The 23,616-nt window shown below is 37.9% G+C and overlaps 2 protein-coding genes across 3 annotated transcripts in view; both read left to right on the top strand.

Moving 5' to 3' along the window:
- The window catches only part of MYOM1 (myomesin 1), a 120,000-nt gene that overhangs the window by 17,109 nt on the left and 79,275 nt on the right, over window positions 1–23,616 (top strand). For both annotated transcript variants that reach the window (XM_061596157.1, XM_061596149.1), the window contains exons 3-6: window positions 2,111–2,233; window positions 6,637–6,925; window positions 7,859–8,016; window positions 16,241–16,333. In XM_061596157.1, coding sequence (XP_061452141.1) covers window positions 2,111–2,233; window positions 6,637–6,925; window positions 7,859–8,016; window positions 16,241–16,333 — 663 coding nt within the window. The remainder of the gene's footprint in view (window positions 1–2,110; window positions 2,234–6,636; window positions 6,926–7,858; window positions 8,017–16,240; window positions 16,334–23,616) is intronic.
- Window positions 8,805–10,491, top strand: LOC133370230 (uncharacterized). The gene is made up of 2 exons (XM_061596186.1): window positions 8,805–9,284; window positions 9,371–10,491. The coding sequence occupies exon 2, from the start codon at window positions 9,700–9,702 to the stop codon at window positions 10,381–10,383; it is 684 nt and encodes a 227-aa protein (XP_061452170.1). The 5' UTR covers window positions 8,805–9,284; window positions 9,371–9,699; the 3' UTR covers window positions 10,384–10,491.

Here is a 23,616-nt window from a genome sequence, read left to right on the forward strand (position 1 = left end):
AATCCAATAAAGTTGTGGCCTTTTTCACCCATAAATTATAGTTGGCTGTTTTATTCCCATGGTTGATGAAGGGCTCCATTCTTCCTCTACCTCACAATACTTTTGTGTGCATCCCAATCTCCAAGTGATGTGAAATGTCCAGGGGTTCCAGTGTTTACGCAGGGTTTAGTTTCCAGCAGAGACTGTTGTGTTTTTAGGATATATGGTTTTATTTACACATGTATACAACCAAAGTGTAAGATGGATGGGTTCACAGCATTAACAGTCCAACAAATCTTGCTCCCTCATCAGGCTTCTAGGGAGGCACCCCAAAGCCATGGCTTGGGATTCAGCCTACACAGAGCAAGCCTCTCTGTATGTCCTTCCAGCTTCCCAATTCTTCCTCAGACTCACACTAACACAGAGAACACTTCCTGGCCCTGCCATGTGAGGGGAGGAGGAGGCCTCTCTCCTGAAAGAGTTCCCATAGCAACAGGACACTGGACCAAAATCTTTACAGATATTAATGGGGCACTTGATAGACCCATTAGCCTGAAGAAACTAGCTGAACCATTGTTCTTCAACCTTGGTTCTCCAGATGTTGATGGACTACAACTCTCATCATCCCTGACAATTTACCATGCTGTCTGGGCTAAACTAACATAGCAGGTTTCTCTGCTAGAAAGGCAGATCCTATTCGGGAATAGGATCACACAGCCAAGGCAGGATTAAACTCTATCCCCCCTCCCATCTGCTGATGTCACTAGTGATGTCAGTGGGTATATGTGGTTTGGGGGAAATGGCCTTGAGGGCCAAGTGGCCATTATTGTCCTGGAGACTAGAGTTCCCTACACCTGTGTTAACACCAGAATAAATAACTTTCACTAATAGCAAGGAGTAATCTAGAGTGTTACCCTGTTGATAGAATGAAAGCCAGTATTCAGATCTACAAAAGTGGCAAAGAGCCCTTCCACACAATAATGTATTTATGTATGATATAGGCAAGAGCAGGACCGTTATTAATTAAATTGTTCAAACCATTATATATATCTGTATTTTCCATCCATATGTCTATGTGGTAATTAATATATCCATCTGCCTATATGTTAGGGAAATTATTGGTTCTATGTGTGGGCCAAAAAATGAGAATTGGGGTGATTCAAGGATGTCCCCCCAAGCTGAATCACAATGTCAGTAACCTTCCCCCTGAATTGGATTGTGGTCCCCACAAAGTCTTGTGTCCCTTTGTTGCTCAGTGCTGTTCTATACCATATTTCAGTTTCAGTTTCAGTTTATTGCAGGGCCATAGGCCAACACAAGATATACAAAGTATATAGTACACGGTGAAGTTTAGTTTACAATTTAAAAAGAGATTCTAGGTTTTAAAATAACATAAGGTTGAATACCATATTTCCTATATATCTCTATTTTTTCTATGTCCATGGGTTTTACAAAAAGCCAGCCTGTTAAAAATGTTGCCTGTGGAGTACTAATGAGCTCTGCATTGTTTTTTGCTAAAGCACCACAATGAAGGATTTTAAAAGCTTCATTTAAGTTTTTAGTAAATCCTACACTGCTCTGGTTTAACAAAAAAAAAAAACCTCAGAGCTGTTCAGAACTTCAGAGGATGTATTTGAGACAGCCTCATAATGTGAAGCCTATTGGGAGGCCTTTTGGAGGACACAAACAACCACCAGAAAGATTTTATTTTATGCTGATCAGCTTGGAACTGAAAGCAGAGATTGAAGGAGAGAGAGAGCGCAAGAGAGCACAGAGCTACTCAGAAATAGATCAGAATTTTTTAAAATGTACAGATATAGATACAAGGTGACTCTACAGTACATACTTCTGAATAGACATGCTTAGGATTCTGCTACATCTTGTAAAATAAAATCCTGGCAAAAAGCAATTTGGGCACAGGCTCACTGCTTTTGGGGAAGTGATGCTGATACTACAACTGCCTTCCAGTATCTGCCTGCTTCTCCGTTGCTCAGCTTCTATATTTATAAACAGATATCCTGAGACATTAAATATTTGTTTTATTTTTAGATGTGCTTCAACATATGTTTTTGTAAATTGAACTGTAAAATCAATATGTTTTGTAAATCTTTTGATATGCCCTTTCTTTCAGAAAAATGATAGAAGATTATTCTGTAAAATTAAGTCCTAAAGCAAAGCGAGCTAAAAAGAGTATACGATCAGAAGAGAAAGAAAACACAATTGTTGACTATGTTGTACCTGTGTTTACAGGAAGGTATGTCTCTTTGTTTCTATTTTCATTTTTGCTTCTTGGGGGTGAGGGCAGAAAAAGTAAAAAAGATAAAGAGGATCAGGTTTGGTGCCAAAGGGCAGCCAGGTTGGGACCTGGCCAAGTAGGGTTACCAGGTCTCCGGGTTTTGGGGGTCCCCCTGGCTCTCCGGCTAGCACCCCTTAATCTCCAGACTCTCAGCTTCAATTTTTAAAAAAAGTTTCTATGTGGTCTGGTTCCCGAGATATACACCAAAACGTCAGCCACCCCCCACGCGACTGTTAAATCTGTTTTACAGATCTTTATAACAGCCCCTAGCTCTAACTACAACTCCCATCAGCCCAATCCAGTGGCCATGCTGGCTGGGGCTGATGGGAGTTGTAGTTTAAAAAAGTAACTTTTCCAAGCTCTGGCTCTAACCCCGCCCTTTCAGGATTGTAGCCAATAAATGAAGCCAGGGTTGTGACTTGTTGATCCAGGCATGCCTAGGCTTAATTGCAATGTCAGAAAATGGTGGCTTTGAGATTTTGCAGTTTGCGTAAGTAATATGGCTTAAAGTATAAACAGTTTATAAACAGTTGCAAAACAGCTTAAAGTGGCATGATTCCAAATTTTGGGTTGGGTGAATGAAGTTTATTTATTTATTTTTATTTATTTATTATTTGATTTATATCCCACCCTTCCTCCCAGTAAGAGCCCAGGGTGGCAAACAAAAGCACTAAAAACACTCTAAAAATCATAAAAACAGACTTTAAAATATATTAAAACAAAACATCTTTAAAAACATTTTTAAAAGCTTTAAAAACGTTTTTTTAAAGAAAAGGTTTAAAAACATATTAAAAAGCAATTCCAACACAGACACAGATTGGGATAAGGTCTCAACTTAAAAGGCTTGTCAAAAGAACAAGTTCCTTTTCACTGGAGGGTACAGTTTTCCCTGGTTGAGTAAGCCCCATTGAATACATTGGGACTTGCTTCTGAGTAAACAAACATAGGATTGCACTATAAATATCTTTACAGGTTGTGTAAATAATGAACATATTTGATAGTCATGCTTATATAAATATTTTGTCATACTGTGTCCCAATAAGTATCCGATTTCACACTATGGTTGTACAATACTTCCTCTACATTTTAAGTATGCCTTGGGGTGGTCATGGTTCTTCATCGTTTTCATCCTGAGGGGCAGATAGGCTGAGAGATGGTGAGTAGCCCATGGTCACCCACTACAGTTTATAGCTCATTTCCATTTTGAAAAATTAATTAAAACAATTTACATGCAGGCAAAATTTATTAAGTGGATTCACACAATACATTTACAGCACACCCAACTTGCATTTAAAGCGCATGACTTCCCCTAAAGAATCCTTGGAAGTGTCATTTCCCCCTCACAGTTATAGTTCTCACCACTCTTAACCAACTGCAGTTCCCATGATTCTGTGGTGAGATTCATGTGCTTCAAATGGGTGTTGAATGTGCTTTAAATGAATGGTGTGGATCTGCCCTAGGTATGATGTGCATTCAAGAGTGAATTGAAAATAACAATTTTAAAAGATACTTCTTACTCTTACTCATTTCTCAGACCTCTTTCTGAAGTGAAGGGTCAAATCTGTAAAGATGTTTGGAGCAGCCACGTTAAAAGATAAGGGCAGGGCATTCCAGGCAGGGGGTTGCCAACCCTGCTTGGATATGGATGCCTTTGCAGAGGATCCCTAGTCAAGGTTTACCAACAGCACAATCCAAACTATATCTGCTTAGAAGTCAGTCCTCTTGAGTTCTATGGGGCTTAATCCCTTAGTATGTGTGTTTAGAATTGTAGCCTTCAGGAGCATCCATCTTTACTCCCCAATGCTCCCATCTAACATCTCCACAACACTAGGCTCCTTTGTCTCTACAGTGGCCTTCTGGTGACTGGCGTGGTCTGAAGGCACTTAAACCCTTCTTGCTGAACGCAAGTAGGCTAGAGTAAATGTTCCCTACCCAGGCTCCATCTTTTAGCTAAGATTTCTATTTTAATTTTCAATCAGATACAGGTTTTTAAATTGTATGCTCCAAGCAACTGTGATTGATGCTTAATGTATCATGCTTAATGACATCACTCGGGCCTGCCCTGTGACATCATTCGGGCCTGCCCTGTGACATCACTCGGGCCCGCCTCCATGACATCACTAGGGTCCACCCCTCAAATCTCAGGTTTTGGAATGCTTCTGACCTGGCAACCCTAGTTACGACTGAAGGATTTAATAATCATAGCCAGATCAGTGTGTCAAAATCAGAAGGAAGCACATAATTTGAGCACAAATAAAAACTTTATTTATTGCAGTTGCAGAAAAATTATATGTATCACCTGAAAATTCAAAAGGGCAAAGCTGACCCCAAGGACTTTGCTGCTGTATTTATTTCTTATATGTTAAATGAACAGTATAATGCTCTTATCCCTAAACATTATGAATTTGTTTGGAATTGTTTATAATTTATTTTCTACAAATATTTCCCTTCCCCATTCTCTCTTTAATGTGATTTAGGTATTTCAATATTTTACTCTTATGGAATAAGTGATAATTGCAGTAATTTCTGTGTAGCAGAAAAGTTTTATTAACAACACTGGTTTGCCAGCTATAATCTTGCCTTTGTCTATTGTTGTTGTTGTTGTTAATATCCTGCCATTTCTCCCAGTAGGAGCCCAGGGCATCAAAACAAAAGCACTAAAAACACTTTAACACATCATAAAAACAGACTTTAAAATATATTAAAACAAAATCACCATTGAAAACATGTTAAAACAAAACATTTTTTTGAAAAATATTGTGTTAACAACTGATGCAGGTATATACTTAAATAGAGATATAAAGTAGCCAGTTGCCTTTAGACTCCACTAGTTCTGTGGGCATCATATGTTTTATATTTTATATATTTTAAATGTATTTTATTTTGTTGTGACCCACCCTGGGACCTACTGGTGAAGAGTGGGTAATAAATTTAACAACAACAACTGGCATCAGTATATGGGAGTTGGCTGATGTGTGGTAGGAGTTGTGTCACCACCATTCTACTCTAATTAATATTCTCTGGCAGTATTTCCTTAGGTGTTGAAAAGCTAATTTGATCCATTGTTGTATGGTTGTGCAAATTTTGCATGAAATCCATGATTTTGTGCCAGAATGGGGTATGGTCTTTCACATCAATGAGGATAACAGTCCAGACTGACTTACTATGTGCAAATTATAAATCATATCAAAATTCTCTTACAGGGACAGTTTGCACCTTTTCATTGGCAAATGATTTGTCAGAGAGAGGCAGTATATTTTTAAAAATGAATACATCTGAAAGCTATCTAGAGAGCTAATGCATTAGCTACTCATTGTTCTGATTGGAAGCCAAGAGACAGAGTTGGGCTTGGGACCTGCACGATGTAGGTTCAAAAGCAAATTTAGGAACGGCCTGACAGAATGCTCTGTTCTGAGTAGACTTGTATAGGATTGTATTGTTTAACCTCACTTTTCCAAAATTAGGAATGTAAGCAAATTATTAAGGAGTTAAGCATTGTAAAAAATTGTATAGGTTGAAAATACTACAGAAATAATCATCAGCATGATTCAGCCAAGCGCTTTCAATGTCAATTGATTTTAATTCTCATTGAAATTTGAGGTTTCAATTCTTACAGCAGAATTGTTTACAGTTTTTAATATTAATATTTAATATTTGTTTTCAGTGCTTATCTTCCTGGTTTGTAAGTTGGAGTCTAATTCCAGGTTTGTTTGTTTTTTTAACCTCCGGAGGGTATATATACCATGACTGATATCAGAATACCATAGGTAGAATTTGGGTCATTTGTCTAGTTATTGCTACAGCATCTGGAGGGTACCACATTGGCTACCCCAGTATTAGAATATGTAGATAAGGGTATATTAACCTGCTTCTGAACATACAGAGTACATTTCTCTATACATCAAGGATAAGTGAATTGCTTCTAGCCTCTGGGCCTTGGCATCTCCTTTTTTAAGAAGACAAGCACTGGTAACAGGCAATTTATAATATAATGTAATCACTTGCTGTACTTTTAAAATATAATTACTCTCCTTTTAATTATAATTGGAAATGCTGTATCTGAAACAAAATAATACTGTGTCAGATTTTCAGAGCCATAACAAATTGAAAACATGGGCACTGAAATCTTGAAAACATTTACCAGTATGATATAGTCTGCTGTCTCCTAATATTTACCTTTCTCTGCTTCAGATTAAAGTGATATTAAAGGGTAAATTAACCGAAATCCTTCAAGGAAACCTTATGGAGAAGGTCCATTGCCTTTAAAAATGGAATAGGCTAAACCAACATAAGTAATATAAAATCTCTTGCCTTCTTCCAAAGTATGTGATAGATCTTTTTTAAAAAAAAAATTCTTACAGACAAACGCATATTAGTGGAATTACAGACACAGAAGAAGAAAGAATTAAGGAAAGTGCTGCATATATTGCAAGAAGGAACCTTTTTGCAACTGGAGAAGGCATTACTGCAACCAGAAAGGAAGCCTCATCTTCTGTGGAAGAACATGCAAGAAGGAACCTTTTTGCAACTGGAGAAGGCATTACTGCAACCAGAAAGGAAGCCTCATCTTCTGTGGAAGAACAAACACACAAGAAGTCAAGAAAAGTAGTAATACGAGAGAAAGCTGAACAAATGGTTCTAAAGAAAACGGTACCACATCTGTGCAATAATGCTTTTTTTAAAAGAAAAACTACAAGAAAAAGAACTGCAGCTAAGCACTTTTGTGACTTTCTTATTTCAGTGGGAAATATTAAAGCATATTTGCTGCTAAATTCACTTTTTGATTTGAATACTGAAATCAATGGGATATATAAATGCTTAACTGTAGCTAAATTGTGCCCATAGCATTCTTAATTCAGATATCTAAAAATGAAACAGAGGACTTTCTCCAGGAAATACTGAGAATATCCCTGTTTGCATTACAGCAGGGGTGATTAATATTTTCGGGCTGAGAGCCACATTGTCACCAGAGTTTGGAAAAGTTACTTTTTTAAACTACAACTCACATCAGCCCAATCCAGTGGCCATGCTGGCTGGGGCTGATGGGAGTTGTATTTAAAGAAGTAACTTTTCCAAGCTCTGATTGTCACCTATATGGGCAACTCTCTGGGGACCCTATGGATGTAACCTGAGTCTGAAATGGCCATTCCTTTGCTCAGGAAAGCGGAAGTCTGGAGCCAAAGAAAGCAAATATCTTTTTTATTCTTTCTCTGCAAATGCTACATTGAATAGTACTTACATGTTCTTTATGAAAAAAGCAGCCTTATAGTTTAAAAGAGCATATTTGATATCTAACATCTAATTGCCCATATATGAAAAAATGTGAATTTTATTCCTATTTTAAATATATTTTATATATTGCTTTAGGCCAGCCTTCCCTATCTTTGTACTATCCAGATGCTATTGGATTACAACTCCCATCAGACTCAGCCAGTATGGTCAATGGTCAGGGATGATGGGTGTTGCAGTTCAGAATGTCTGCATGACACCGGAAAGGCTGCTGTAGATGAAAATAATGCTTTCTCTGTTATAAAACTATAGTGTCAAGATAATGAATTTTATGATGAAATTTTTGTCTTCTAGTTAAGTGACACAGAAGAATTCCACAGAAAGTTGAATGAAGATAGTCTGTTACATGCTCCTGAATTTGTTATCAAACCTCGTTCCCATACTGTCTGGGAAAAACAGAATGTCAGATTACACTGCACTGTGACTGGCTGGCCAGAGCCTCGTGTTACATGGTAAGTTACCTTCTTCATGATTGATTATACATGTGCATTTAAAATGCGTAAAATGAAAATACAAGTCATTATACATATTACACTGAAAGAGATGGTCGGTAGGCTTGAAATGTTATTCAGTCTGTTAGTTGTTGTTTTGGGGCAATACCCACTGCTTTGTTCACGCAAAAAGCCATTTGAAGTAGTGAATGTGTGTATTTCATTTTTGAATTTGAATTTTAGTTCATATGCCAATCATGGAATAATCTGTACTTGGTTCTGATTGGTTCTAATACATTGTTTAGAATTTAATATGATAATGTACTGTTATATCCACCCCCATCTCCAAGCAGTGAGAGACTTCATGGGTGCCAGCACATACCTCAGGTTCAGTTTCATTTGAATGAAGGTCACTGGAGACTGCAGTGTCTTTATGATACACATGTATACAACCTGAGCATAAGATGGAATGGCCCATAGCATTAACACTGCAACGAATCTTGCTTCCCCATTACTTTTTTTTGGGGGGGGGAGTCATAACTTTGATTGCAGCACAGAGAGCAAGTCAAGCCTCTGTGTCTTCCCAGCTCCAGACTAGGCTTGCCAAACAAAAAACTAGCCCCTGGGCCTGTTGTTCTCCTACCCCTAGGATGACACCAGTGGAGGCTGGTGCCCTTTGGGACTGGTGGGGTTTAAGGCAAGAAGCCCAACAATGGGTGAAATCAGAGCCAATGGCAGGAAGAACACACTAATTCTAGTTTTGTCCACATCCTCTTCCCTATGCACTTCTATACAGTGGTGTCCAGCCAGTAAGACATATAACCACAGGCTTGCAAGAATCCAAAGATATCATCCAAACCAAGCCCCCAATCCTATAACAGTATTTTACTGGGATTCCATTAGATGTTTAGGCTGCAATTCCGACTTCCCAGGAGGATCCCTACGCCTGTGCAGCCTCTGAGACGGGCTCCCGTCTTGGATGAAACTCATCCAGTTTAAATTCAGTCAGAAGGCTCTTTTCTGACTGGGAATAATTTCTTCCGGTTAAAGAAGAAACGTGAGATTCCCCACATAGCTTTGTTTTGATTGTTGGAGTCTGGAATTCGTCAGAATTGTCTGTCTTCCAGCAGCTCGGACAGAGCGAGGATTTTTATGCTAGCTCAGCTGGATAAGTGACCCTTTTTTTTTATACGGATTAACAGGCAAACATCCTCCTGTCTACATTCATCATTTTCTTATCTATACAGCTAAAGAGATTTGTCAAAGTAACAGCAATTGAGATAACCTAGGTGAGGTAAGACTTTCCTTTTTTTGTTCGCGGAGCTAGGGGGGAAGAAAATATAAATAGCTTATCTTTTTTTTTTATTGCAAAAAGCTGACATGGAAAATGGCATTCTAAAGATTACAACGGGCGAGAGATTTCTGATTGGAGGAGATAAGAAATCTTTTTGATCTATGTCTGGGACTACTTTTTGATCTACTTTTTTTTTTGACGAATCTGCTAATTCTCTCTGCTACTAGCTATTTCGACGCTGTGAACTAAAGCTGTTCTTACACTTTCAGGCAGATAAGAGATAAGGGCTGTCTAGCGTGTGACGTTAGTTTGTTGGAAAAATTAACTCCTTTGTAACTGGTTAAAGAAATAAGCTGCTCTTTGTTTGGGACATTGAAAATTGAAGGAGTTTTGTTCCTTTGGCTTTAAGAATGACAATTAAGAAGACCATGGATGTACAAGAAGGGACTTTATCTCTAGACATGTTTCAGAAAATAATGAATGGGATTAACTCAATAAAACAAGAACTGAGAAATAATAGACAAGCGTGGAGAATTGAATTTTACGAAATGAGACAGGAGCTGAAAGAAACTCAGGATTCTATGAGAAAGGAGAATAAAGATAGATCTGGAAAACAAAAAAAAGATGAAAGAGAAATTAAAGGCAAGGTTCAAACTATGGAGATTGGCTTAATTATGGACATGAAAAAAGATTTGGATTTCCTGGCTGTGATGGATCCTGGAGACAAATATTACAGTTTGGAATTCAGCGCTGTCCCTGAAGGAATTGAAGAGATTGGAGATAAAGATATTATCGGTTCAAAAAAATTCTTGGACTGGAAGGATCTGATGGAACTTGAAATGGAGAAAGTTAACAGAATTAATCCCTGTTTTGTGTCAATGGAAAAACCTTCAAGAGATGTACTAGTGTATCACGTGGAAAAGAGGAACAGAGATGCGGCTTTGCAACAATACTTCAGTGATACGTTTGGATTTGATGGTAAGAAAATATCTGTGATGGAGGAAATTCCTATCAGACTTTTATTATATGACTATGACAGCAAGATTTTTGGGTGCGTAAAGATGGAAGATGGAAGATGGACCCAATATGGATAATGACAGAAGAGCGATTTAAAATCACTGGACTTAGTAGATTTGATGAGTTGGATTAATTGGCATGTTTATTTAGAAAAAAAAATTTTGATTGACATATATCTCAAGGATTGGAAACTTCTCTTTGACTTTTTGTGGAAGATTAAAATGATATGATGTTAATGAGATTTGAAACCAACTAAGATAACTGTTGGAGGAAGGTGATTTTATAATCTATTAAGAGATAGGTCTGTTACATATTATAGATTTATAGTTGAATTATAGTGTTTTGAAATTACTGGATTTAGTAGATTTGATGAGCTGGATTAATTGGCATGTTTATTTAGAAAAAAAATTGATTGATATATATCTCAAGGATTGGAAACTTCTCTTTGACTTTTTGTGGAATATTAAAATGATATGATGTTAATGAGATTTGAAACCAACTAAGATAACCGCTGGAGGAAGGTGATTTTATAATCTATTAAGAGATAGGTTTGTTATATATTATAGATTTATAGCTGAACTATGACAAATCGGAAGTCAATATTTTTAGATATATGTATTTTTTTTTGTATTGTATTAGTTATTGATTTGTGTTGTTTTCTTTTTGTATTATTTTGGTTTTGAAAATTAGAATAAAAATTAATTGAAAAAAAAAAAGATGTTTAGGCTGCAATTCCATACACACTTACTTGAGAGTAAGCCCCCCTGAATGCAACAGGACTTACTTTTGAGTAAATATACATGGAATTGCACTGTGTGTCCATTTAGCTCCCAATGGAAAGAATGAGGGAAGGGCTTTGACTGAACAGGAGTTTTGTTCTGGGATACTAAGTGCCGTGAACCTGATCTGACAGCTCTCATTCATAGTTTGTTCAGCAAATGCCATTCACATGGATGAAATAAACTGCATTTATATGAGCATGTAGAAGTTGCAAATCCTGTGAGGGAACAGGCCTCTTATGAAGAATTCCTTAAATTGGATTCCTTAGAATGGATTGTGATGTATTTCATTTACTCATGCTGTTTAGTAGCTTCATTGGGAAAAAAGATATGGAAATCCCAGGTTGTTTGAGACTTTCAGCAGTTAGTCCAAACTATTAGCACATAATAACAGTGGGAATGTTGCAACCCCAGATTACTAAATGACTTGCCTCTCCTGGAATTTTGCTTATCAAGAATTAAATGGTCATTCTTAAAAGTGTGCCTTTTTTATTTCTAGACATAAATAGATTTTTTCCCCTTACTAACTTAAAAACTAAGAAGAAAAAGAAGATGCAGAGACAATAACATTATTTAGATTAACAAATAATTTCTCAAGAAGTAAATCTGCAAAAAGGGTTATTGGGAACAAGTACAGTGAGCAGGTTCTGCTCTGGATGCAAACTGGGCTTGGAATTGCTGCAAATGTGTGGTGCAAAATGTCAGTTGTATTACAGGATGGTCTGTCATAATCACTGAACACTGAGTGTAGTGTAATGGGTAGAGCTCTGAAGGAAAGTGACCCAGGAAAGCAGTGATTTCTGTGTTGCTGATTAGTAGATCTCTGGGGCTGCTTTGAAGCTCAGAAGAGTGATGCTCTGACAGAGGGTTTTTAAGCCTTATACATGCCCCATCCACAAAGATGGTATTAGTTCTTGAGTGGGGTCAGAAAGATCCCCTTCAGGCAACAGCAGTCTCCATAAGGAAAGCAGGTAGGAAGAGCTCTCCCACAAGAGCACCACTTTCTCTGATATTTCCTTGCTAAGCCATGAAGCCCTTTGGGTAGCCCATGAGCTAGTTACTCTCTTAGCCTAGCCTATCTCACAGAGAGGTTGTGATAATACACTATTCTTTCCACCCCAACTTCCTTAGCAGAAAGGCAAGGTAAAAATGTGATAAACACTGTTGTAACTACATGGTACAGATTCTCTCTATTGCCTAGCTCAAAACGCGGCCAGCTTGTACTTAAACCATTCCCAACCTTTTTGTGCTAGCAGGGTGAGACTGTTTGCACAACCAGAAGCTGTTTTCCAGAGATGAGAACCCCTATCTACACAAAGAATCCCAAGACATTTCAACAATATATCTTTGCTGACTATCCTGGGACATTTATCTTCTCTGGATCTCCCCCCCCCTTTGCTGACCCCCAAGATAGTAACTTTGCTATTATTTATATGTTAATTTATGTAGAGATTAAAAGCAAGGGTGAGTTGAGCCCTTTGAATACATTGCAGTTTCAGGATGGTCTCTAGATCAAGACTGAAGTTAGTTCAAGTGTTGGTATCTTGAATATTGCTTTACATAAAATATACCATAGAGAGGCTATGTAGAGCTCAATACCATGTGATAAAAGTGTCAGGCTAGGACCTAGGAAACTAGATTTCAAATCCCCACTCAGCCATGAAGCTCACTTGGCAACATTAAACTGTCACATTCTCTCAGCCTAACCCACCTGAGAGGGTTGTTGCGAGGATAAAATGGAGAGGGGGAGAAGTGTGTGTGCCACCTTGAGTTCCTTGCAGAAAAGGTGAGGTAAAAATGTAATAATACATAAATGAATGAAGCCAAAGAAAAAGAATAGTAACGAATGTTTATAGAAAGTATAATTCTTGTATTTCAAAGTATATTTATGTCCATGTAAATCAGGGGCCATAAAATATACTTTGAAATACAAGAATTATACTTTCTATAAGCATTCATTACTATTCTTTTTCTTTGGCTTCATTCATTTATGTATTATTACATTTTACCTCACTTTTTCTCCAAGTATATTTATGTCCATGTAAATCAAGGGTGAGAGCCAGTGTGCTGTAGAGGTTAAGGTGTTGGACTATGACCTGGGAGACCAGGGTTCAAATCCTCACACAGCCATGAAGCTCACTGGGTGACCTTGGGCCAGTCACTGCCTCTCTGCTTCAGAGGAAGGCAATGGTATACCCCCTCTGAATACCGCTTACCATGAAAACCCTATTCATAGGGTCACCATAAGTCAGAATCAACTTGAAGACAGTCCATTTCATTTTCAAATCAGGGATAGGGGATCTTTTTAGCTGCTCACATGCCAAACTTTGACAGATGGGTGGGACAACCCACCTGTCAATCACATGGCATCATTATGACATCACATAATTGACAGGTGAGTTGTCCTGCCCACCTGTTAAAACCCCTTGTGGAGAGTACAGAATCCTTTGCAAGAGGCATTGCCAGCCCTATGCTCAGTGCTTTGGGAAGCTCTGAGCTGGCAGAGAGCTTCTTTCTCCCCTTCCCATCAGGTGATAGGGAAGGAGAAAAGCCTGCCTTTTGACTTCTCCCACTCGCTGCCACTGCTTGCAAATGGCAGCTTTCTTCCCCCTGTCCCCGTCGCTTGAGAAGGAGGGAAGAAAGAAGTCTGCCTTTTGCAAGCATTGGCTGTGTGTGGGAGAAGTCCCTCTTGCAGCTGATGCCTGCTGCAGGGAACAGGCACAGACAGCCAACATAAGCAAAATTTAAATTCCTGCTTGTCAGCTGATGAGCAGGAGGTTAAATCCTGTTTTGGCTGCAAACCCCTGTTCCAAGCAGAGGACAGGCACACACAGTCAAGGCAGAATTGAACCCTGCCCTTCCACCCATTAGCTGACATCATGAGTGATAATTGACAAGTGAGTGTGGTTTGGAGAAATGGCTTTACAGGCCAAATTGGGCCCGCTGGTGGGCCAAGGTAGGCCTATGGACCAGCGTTCCCCATCCCTGATGTAAATGGCAATGTCTGTTAGCACAGTGGCTGAACACACACAAACAAAAGCATGCACAGCCACTTTAAAGTCTTTATTTTGGAAAGGGGGTTATTTGATGTCAGAATCCGCAAGTGGGATCTAGCCAATCACATTGTTTCTCCCAATCACACACATTTGTTTAAAACACACTGTTTAACACTAGTCCGACTCCATATGTAGATCACCTCAAGCAGGATATTAAAATCTGATTAGGGCAGGGATCACCACCCTTTTTGGACCCGTGGGCACATTTGCAGACCAGAGATACAGTGGGCACCACACAGACAGTGTAGCCAAGCATACAGTATTCTGTTGGCTGCAACATAATTTTTTTCAAACCTAATTTAAGCAGGGAGAGAGGACCTTGTGGTCCGCAGGGAAAGCTTGTGAGCGCCATGTTGATGATCCCTGGATTAGGACAGCCAAGGGCATTGCCATCCTGATGGGGGTTGAAAGCATTCCAGGAGAACTTTCTTTTAAAAAGTAAAACCATTTGCAGTGGAAGTTAAGTGATTTGAATAAACCTAGTCAGGCTGAGATTTCTTGATTTGGATACAAGCTTGTATCCAAAATAGAGACTTGGTTTAAGAACAGTATATCTTTGCTAATACAATACACACATGTTTCTATGTCTACGTCAAGCATACTTCTCTGTCTTCATCATATCTTTCCTACAAGTTGCCTTAACCAGGACATGGAGCATATTATACAGAGTAGTTGAAAAAGTGGGAAAGGCAGTTTCCAGTTTGGGTTAGTGAAATTGCTCCTTACACTCCTCTGATGGAGGAGAAGCACATATCAGCACTCAAAAGACACAAATCTACTGTGTTTTAAGATGAGTGTATAGAACACTTTCTGTTCCACACACAAGTACAACATGTCATTGTGTTATAAACACTAAGCAATAAATAACAGTCTGTGAATGTATTGTTCTCGAGTTTATATTAAGGTTTAGCACCATTTATATTTAACACATGCACCTGTGTGTACTAGTCTACATTGTCCAGAACAGAAGGTGCTGAAAGGTTACCTTCATTGTGAAGATTGATGGAAGAAATGCTTTAGTTGTGACTTTGTTTGGGATGCGCTAAATATAAATACTATTGGCTGTCCAACATGGTGACAGCCTTGTTTATCAAAATGGACTTTGTCTTTTGTTTTTTGTTTTTGAATCAAGTGGGAAACTGACAGTATTAAAAATAGCTTAGGTGAAGAAGCTTGCAGATGCTACATTTGTTTATGCCATAAACCAAATGAACAGCTTGGATTAGTAGATAAAAATAAGAAAACTGGTCTTTTATATTTAATTTAACATTTCTTTTGTATTTCTTTATATATCCTTATAGCCCACCTTTCCATCAAATGATCTACAAGCCAACCTACATAAAAATAAAAATAAGTTAAATTAAAACCAACATGATTACCACACAGAATAAATAACAGCAATCCATTTAACCTAATGGCAGTGAGCACTGCAGGAACCACAACTATTTGCTTCCTTAAAAGTTCTATAAATAAAGGTTTTAACTTGCTTCCTAAAACCCATAAATATATAAACCTTGAATAAGGAATCACCCTTGAGAATGATTTCCACATCTAGGTGCTGCTACTGAGTAGGCCTTGTCTCATATAACCACCAACTGTACCTAAAATGGTTGGAAAACACAAAGCCTGTTATCTGACTGAATGGGCAAGTTCATATGGGAGAAGGTTGTCTTAAGATATGCTAGATACAGACCATTTAGGGCTTTGCTTAGGAGACCTTAAAATGGATGTAACCACGACTAATGCCAATATAAAATAACCAAGTATGGTTTTACGGCACTCACTGTTTTCCTGCTCTGGCTATGTTCCAAATCATATGTATAAATCAAATGCCTTCTGTGTGTGTAATTCCCCCACCCAATTCCTCTGTGCACAAAAGTTCTCAGTTAGATATTTTAAATATTTTCAATCAGCTGTTCAGAATGTGAAGCAGGTGATTAGATTTACCCCGCCCCCCAACTCTGCCAGCTCATGGGTGATATTCTGAGAATCTAACTGGGCCTACATACATGTTTTGCATTGGGATTTGTATATTTATACGTTTGTTCTTCAAGGTTTATGCTTCATTTTATTATATATACATTTTTGTTGTTTCATAGGTACAAAAACCATGTTCCCATCAATGTTCATGCTAATCCTGGCAAGTACGCAATTGAAAGTCGGTATGGGATGCACTCTCTGGACATTAACAAGTAAGGGAATAGCAGAACAGTTTAAGTAATCCTGTTCCTGCTGTTTCAGAATTGGGTAAAAATTGCCAGTATATATGTAATGTGTGGGTGTGCCTTTGAAAGTGGTATTATAAAGCTAGCAATATTAAAAAAGGATGTATCTGCTGTAACAAACTATTCTGTTTTTGCGGCTGTACAACTATATCTCATACGAGATATAGCTGGACTGAGGCTCCTATGAACAGTTGTCACAAATCCTTGGGCTAGGTTTGATGACCAATATACTACTGCCGATCCATTTTTCTATTATAAGCAAGATTAATTCTCCAAACTAGTGCTGTTACCTATCTAGTATTTGTGCATGTGTTTTCTTGTGTTTCAAGCACAATAGAAGAACCACAGTGACTTAGGATTATGGAAAATGCTGGACAATTTGTCCTTTAGCCTTACTGGAGTCTGATTATGGAAGGGGGATCCCAGTGTTAATATTTCCTCTATGAACTTGGATTGCTTTTGTGAATGCAATTTAGCCAGTTTTTAGAAATCTCATAATACTTGTATGGAACCTTTTAATTTTGATATAAGAACTTGGGTTTGCCAAACATTTGACCCTTCAAAATCAGTCTTCTCCATGCTAAGGCCAACTCTCTTTTATTACTCCATATTGACTTTAAGCAGGATCCTTTGATTCCTTAGCCTGTATTTGAGACAGTTGCAAAATACAAATTCCTTCACAGAGCAAAATTAACAAGCTACAGATCCTGTTGGTGTTGAGGTCTTCACAAATTCTGATTTCCCATGACTGCAGGGGTCACAAGGAAACCTGCCGGTCCTGCTCAAGCTACATATTCTGGGATGCTGTTGCTAGAAGAACAAAACGTGTATATGTTTATGGGATGTAATCCTGGAAAATGTGGGAGGAAGATCTGGATTCAATGCTATCTTGACCTACTGGGACAATAACAAAACTGCCAAAATCTTGATCTGAGTCCATTAAAAGACATGATGTGACTATCATATATATATGACATGAGATTGATTTTAAAAATGCGTATGTTATCCTGAAATATTGTCCAGAAAGGGGATGGTGTTGTAATCAGAAGTTAGTAACACTTTCTTAGTAGCTACAACAGTTTGTTTATATGAGTTCATGGTGTGCAGCCTTAGATCTTGCTTATGTGCATGCTTACTTACTCAGAACTAAGCCCAACCAAATTCAGTTACTCCCTGTATGCATAAAATTGCAACTTTCATTTGTTAATTTGATCATAGGTAGAGTAAAAGATACCAGTGAAATCACAATACATCTGCCTCACCTTTTTTCCTTGAATTTGATAACAAACAAGCTCTCTGCCAACTTTTGGGTAGAAAATGCAAAATATATCTATAGGATTTGTTCTTCTTTATGTTCCAATCAATGTTTTTGTTTAGTGTGGTAGATGGAACATAGATCTAGATACCCATTTACAATTTGAAATATGTGCTAATTAATATTTCCTAATAACTCATTCTTATACTTTAGCGCATTCTTCCTCCTCCCATTCTTTATGCACTCCAAGCAATTAGTTTTTTCCATAGTTTGTCATTGCATATGAACTATTTTGTAGTTGCCTGGCCAACCAAGATTGCAAATCAGTGTTTGATTCCTGTTCGTAATCATGATTTCTGGGGCAAGCACAAAATATAGGTTGCTGGCTCAGTGTCATGGCTAACTGGTTTATAAAAGAACACCACAAAAAGTAACTAAAAATAACTCTGAAGTAGACAAGCCTAAGACTCTTTCCAGACTTATACTAGTCATACCAAATGATAGTTTGATGTTATGTCTAAAGTTGAACCAAGCCATAGATACAATATGTGAAAGAACATGAAAAGAATTCTTGGGTTTCTTCAGCACAGTGGAGTGCTACAGATAAAATTACCCCAATTACACCATATCATCTGTTGAAGATTTTCTGTATGAATATTATTCGGCCTTCAGACTGTTCTGATCCGAAAATTGTCTATATGATAGATGCAGACAATTTCAAGTTTTGAGCATTTTATGTAGTTTGTACAGAGGAAGGTGTGATATAGGCATAATAATACTGATGCATTATTATTATTATTATTATTATTATTATTATTATGGATATGCTGCTATGTCCTAAGTCAGAAGGAGGGAGGGATTCTCAAGCCAACAAACTGATTTGTCCATAACATTTAGTAAGCCTGGCAGACATTAGGAAGATTCAGACTACCAGAGACTTTGCTGGTGCCCTCCTATAAGAAAAGGTAGGGAAGGCTAGGAAGAAGAGAAAAAGAAACATTGTAATGCCAGTATACAAAAGGGTTGCAACCTATGTGCAGATTGCACATTTATTTCTGGAAGGATGTGCTTTCCATAAATGCATTTTGTGATGTGTGAAGCTGCCCTAAGAGTAGGGGTACTTATTTTATTTATTTAGTAAAATTCATATTCCACTTGATTGTAGAAAACCTCTAAGCTGTTTACAAGTAGTGATGGAAAATGGAAAACACAGCATTTCCAGATTCTTAAAAACAAAATAAAAACACAGAATTGGCTAAAATTAGCCCAGATCCAGTATCAGTGGCACAATATGCAATTCCCATGCAGTGAGTTAAATAATCAATCAGTTAATAAAGTGTGGAGCAGAGCAGCCTGATTCTGGTGAGGAAGAGCCTTATCGCTAATTTAAAGAACATCATCAGAGCCTGCCCTATCATAAGGCAGAGTGAGGCAGCTGCCTCAGGCAGTATATGTTGGGGTATGTAGGAGGACAGTGGCAGCAGCCCCCTCAGTAGCAGTCTCTCTTGAGTGCCCTGGCTGTTCCCCTCTACTGAAGGGCAGAACAATGTACGCCACACAACTGGCCCTATGCCCCATATGCTAGTCTGCTGTCTCCTGTTGCCACTGTAACTGGCTTCTATACAGGGAATGGGGAGGCATCTTTTCCTTTACCTCAGGAAAGGGAGGGATATAAATAAATAAATGAATAAATAAATACAGGATGCACTCCAATGGTGAGAAGGAGTTCACAGCCCTGAAGAAAGCAAAATTGAAGGGGGAAGGGAAGGGAAGATGAGAAAGCAAACATTTCCTTAAATAGCTAGGATACCCTTGTTGGTGTGTTTACAACTATGTTTTGTTTAAAGGCTTGCATGAGCATTTTGCCACTTAAGTGGTAGAGCAGGTGGAGCAGAAAGTAAAATTAAATAAATTTTCCTTTTTTTTTTTTTTTCAATAATTTTTATTCAAATTTTCATAAAACATACAAGACAAAATCATAAAACATTCAAAGACAAAAAACAAAATCAAAAATAGTTAAACAAAAAAGAAAAAAAGAAAAAAAAAAGCAAAAATAAAAAATAAAGAGTAAAATATTGACTTCCCATTTGTCAAAGATCAAATCAGTTATAAGTCTATAATATATAGCAATCCTGTCTCTTAAGTCATATTATAAAATCACTTTCCTCCAGTAGTTATCTTACTTAATCATCAAATCTCATAAACATTACTTTATTCTTTCCACAAAAAGTCAAAGAGAGATTTCAATTCTTTAAGAAATATATCTATCAATTTTTTTTTTCCAGATAAGCATATCGATTAATCCATCTCATTACTAATTATGATAATCTTATTGTCATAACCATAGTCAAAATAAACATTTCAATTAATCCATCACATCAGAATCTGTTAGGTTCAGTAATTTCAGTAGCCATTGTTCTATTATCTCTATTAGTTCCATTTTCCATCTTCCATCTTCAGTAGTCTTGTTAAGTCCAGTAATTTCAATATCCAATCTTCCATTATCAGTATTCCATAATAATCTTGCTGTCAAAGCCATAGTCATATAGTAAGAGTCTGATGGGAATTACCTCTATCCCAAATATTTTCTTGCCATCCATTCTGAATAGGTTGCTGAAATACTGCTGTAAAATCATATCTCTGTTCTTTTTTTCAAAATACACTGGGTCATCTCTTAAAAGTTTTTCCATTGTCACATGGCTGCAGTTAATTCCATAGATTTTCTCTATATTGGGCTCCATCACATCATTCCAGTCCAGAAGATAATCCATGCCATTGATAACTTTATCTCTAGAATCTTCATTAATTTCTTCAGAGATAACATTGAGTTCCAAACAATAGATTTTATTTCTAAAGTCCATAGACTCCAAATCTTGTTCCTGTTCCACGTTTGTTCCAATCTCCGGGATCTCCTCTCTCACAGGGACCCCTATTCCAGTCTCCAGGGTCTCCTCTCTCACAGGGACCCCTGTTCCAATCTCCGGGGTCTCCTCTCTCACAGGGACCCCTTCCAGGGTCACCTCTCTCACAGGGACCCTTATATCTTTAATCTCCTGCTTCATTTTACTCAATTCAATTTTCGTTATCTCAATCTCATCCATTATTTTCTGAAACATAGTTATTTCCAGATTCTCAGCCACTTTCTTAATTGCCATTTTAAAAGAAAAATATAGGAAAACCACTTCTTATTTCAGCAACAATTGGGTTAATACTCCAGACTTGGTGACATCACAGTTTAAACAGAGCAGACAGCCTTATCTCTCCAATAGTTAAGTAAACAAAATGCAGTTCCCAGGATCGAAACAATTAATGGCAATCGTCAAGAAACAGATTCGTCAAAATAAAATAGACCAAAAAGAGAGTAGTCTCAAAACAGTATAATATTTTTCAAAATAAAAATCTGGAATAGAAATCCCTCTTCTGTGTGTATCTTTAGAATGCAAATCCAGGACAGCTTTTTGCAACAAAAACAGAGATAAGCTATTAATTAGTGCGTAGCAGAGAGAAGTTACGGCTCCCCAGTGAGATGTCAAAAACCGATCAATCTGGCAAATCTCTTTTAAACAGCAACAATTTAAGTCAAATAAAAGAAAAATATAGAAAGAAGGGTGCTTGCCTGTTAATGCGTTCTCTCTTAGAAGATAAGATGAACGTTCGCTTTAACAGATAGAGCTTGCTGTTGAAAATCCGTCCCACCTTCGTCGGCTGGACCTCGTCCCATAAATTAATGAGATCTGGTCGTCCCAACAAAAATAGGCTTTGAGGTTAATCTCTTCGTTTCTCCCTACCCGGGAGAAGTTTAATCAGTCAAAAAAAAAGAAAAAACTGACTGATATATCTGAATAAGCTTCTTTTGAGGCAGGAGCCCGTCTCAAAAGCAGGCACAGGCTAAGTCACCCTTCCCGGAAGTCCCTCAAATTAAATAAATTTTCCAAATATTCAAAACTTAGCAATGGCATTGGGGGAATGAGTTGCTGATCATCAGTGATGTCATAGTCTCTAGCTAGTAAGGCCTGGTAACAATTTTAGAAGCGCATCTCACATAATATTTCAAATTGCAATTGATGTACCAGCTTACAAAAGTTGTTTGAAAAATGTAATTTCCCTACTCTGAGGAAATCCATATAGGTTCCCCATCATAAATCAATAACTGCATATTTGCATGTGCATGTGCTCGCATGCACACACACACAGAGTTACCCACACAAGTGTGGAAACAAATCTACAGTTTCTCATCAGCCTCAAGAGATATTTTAAAAATTGTTTTGCTGTAACATGAATTTATGCATATAAGACTCATCTCCAAATCTGTAACTTATTTTTATGATGGAAGGCAGGGCTGTGGAGTCGGAGTCGTGGAGTCGGAGTTGGGAGCAATTTTGGGAGGAGTTGGAGTCGGTAGAAAGGTACTCCAACTCCGACTCCTTCATAAATGGCAAATGTATATTAACTAGTAATAACAAATTTACTGTAGTCAAATGGTAGCACAAGGCATTTCATCACCACCATGTGAATCCAGAGCTTGGAAAAGTTACTTTTTTAAACTACAACTCCCAATAGCCCCAGGGATTGGGCTCGTGGGAGTTGTAGTTCAAAAAAGTAACTTTTCCAAGCTCTGGATTCACGTGGTGGTGATGAAATGCCTTGTGCTACCATTTTACTACAGTAAATGTGTTATTACTAGTTAATATACATTTGCCATTTATGAAGGAGTTGGAGTCGGACAGTAGAAAAATAGAGGAGTCGGAGTCGAAGGTCTGGCGTACCGACTCCACAGCCCTGATGGAAGGTATGAGTACTATCCAGCAAAGTTGTAGTGTTCATGCTAGGACTTCCGCTCGTGCAACAGAAGTTCTCCTCTCCTCTCGCACCCCCTGCATCCCACCAAATCTGCTCTGGAAGGTTGAGGTAACCCACACAACAGATTGGGGGGCACCGGTGGGGGGAAGAGAGGAATGTTGCGTAAGTCCTTGCACGAACAGGATGACTTTACTAACTATTTGACTTGCATCACTCAACTGAATGAGTTTTTTTATAAGCCAGATTTGATTGGTAAGTATGAATTAATGTAAGCTACTCCTATTTTATTTTATTTGGTGTGATTTGGATTTTTTATGACTTACTTCTCTCTGCTATAAATAAATTATATGATAAAGTAGTTGACTTCTGAGTCATCACCCTTTTCTTCACAGAACTGAGGAGATGAAAGCAGCGCGGTTACATTCTCACACATTACCTGCTAAATAATCAAATTCCCCTAAAATTGTTCTAAACCCCAGTCTATGGAAGTTACTAGCAAAGGGAGATTTTGCACCATAATGCTCTCTCAACTGAAGGCCAGCATTATGCCTGGTCCTATGTTCAAATAATGATTTCTTGCATGCACAGTTAGAGGTCCCTTAAGATCAGGTTACTACAGCTTGGACCTATAGGAGTTGTCCAGAATCTTTTCACTTCTATCCGTAGTGAAAGCAATCTAGAATTTGGACAGGGGATCAAGAATAATGCCTCATCTCTTGCAGGCCCTTCTCTATTTCTTTTTCCTTCAGTTGAATAAACCTGTACTGATATATCAAAATGTTGGTACGGAAGGGCAGAATCTGTACTAGGTTCTTTTTGGTTGATGGTAAGCCATGAATTCCTGAATGTTCCCAAGGATGAATGGGGGAATAGGATCTTTCTTGCTGGTGTTGTTTTACAGCCTGAACCACATATTTACTTACAGGTTATGAATCGTGCTGGATAATTGTTTCAGCATTTGACATCCAAATCCCCCTTGTTTTTGTCCCTAAGTTTTCAACTAAGTGTCCATGTATAATACTGGGATATCATAGTCTAGCCTCACAAATTCACAATAATAAGAAAACGTTGCAAAGTCTCCACCCCAACAATTTCTACAGCATAATTATTAGCAAGTAGTTCTTGAAGTCAGCACTTGCAATTGCTTTTTCGTTCTTATCTTGTTTTCACAGTGGATTCTAATCCTACTCTGAAA

The sequence above is a fragment of the Rhineura floridana genome, chromosome 1 (assembly GCF_030035675.1).
Source record: "Rhineura floridana isolate rRhiFlo1 chromosome 1, rRhiFlo1.hap2, whole genome shotgun sequence".
NCBI classification, from domain to species: domain Eukaryota; kingdom Metazoa; phylum Chordata; class Lepidosauria; order Squamata; family Rhineuridae; genus Rhineura; species Rhineura floridana.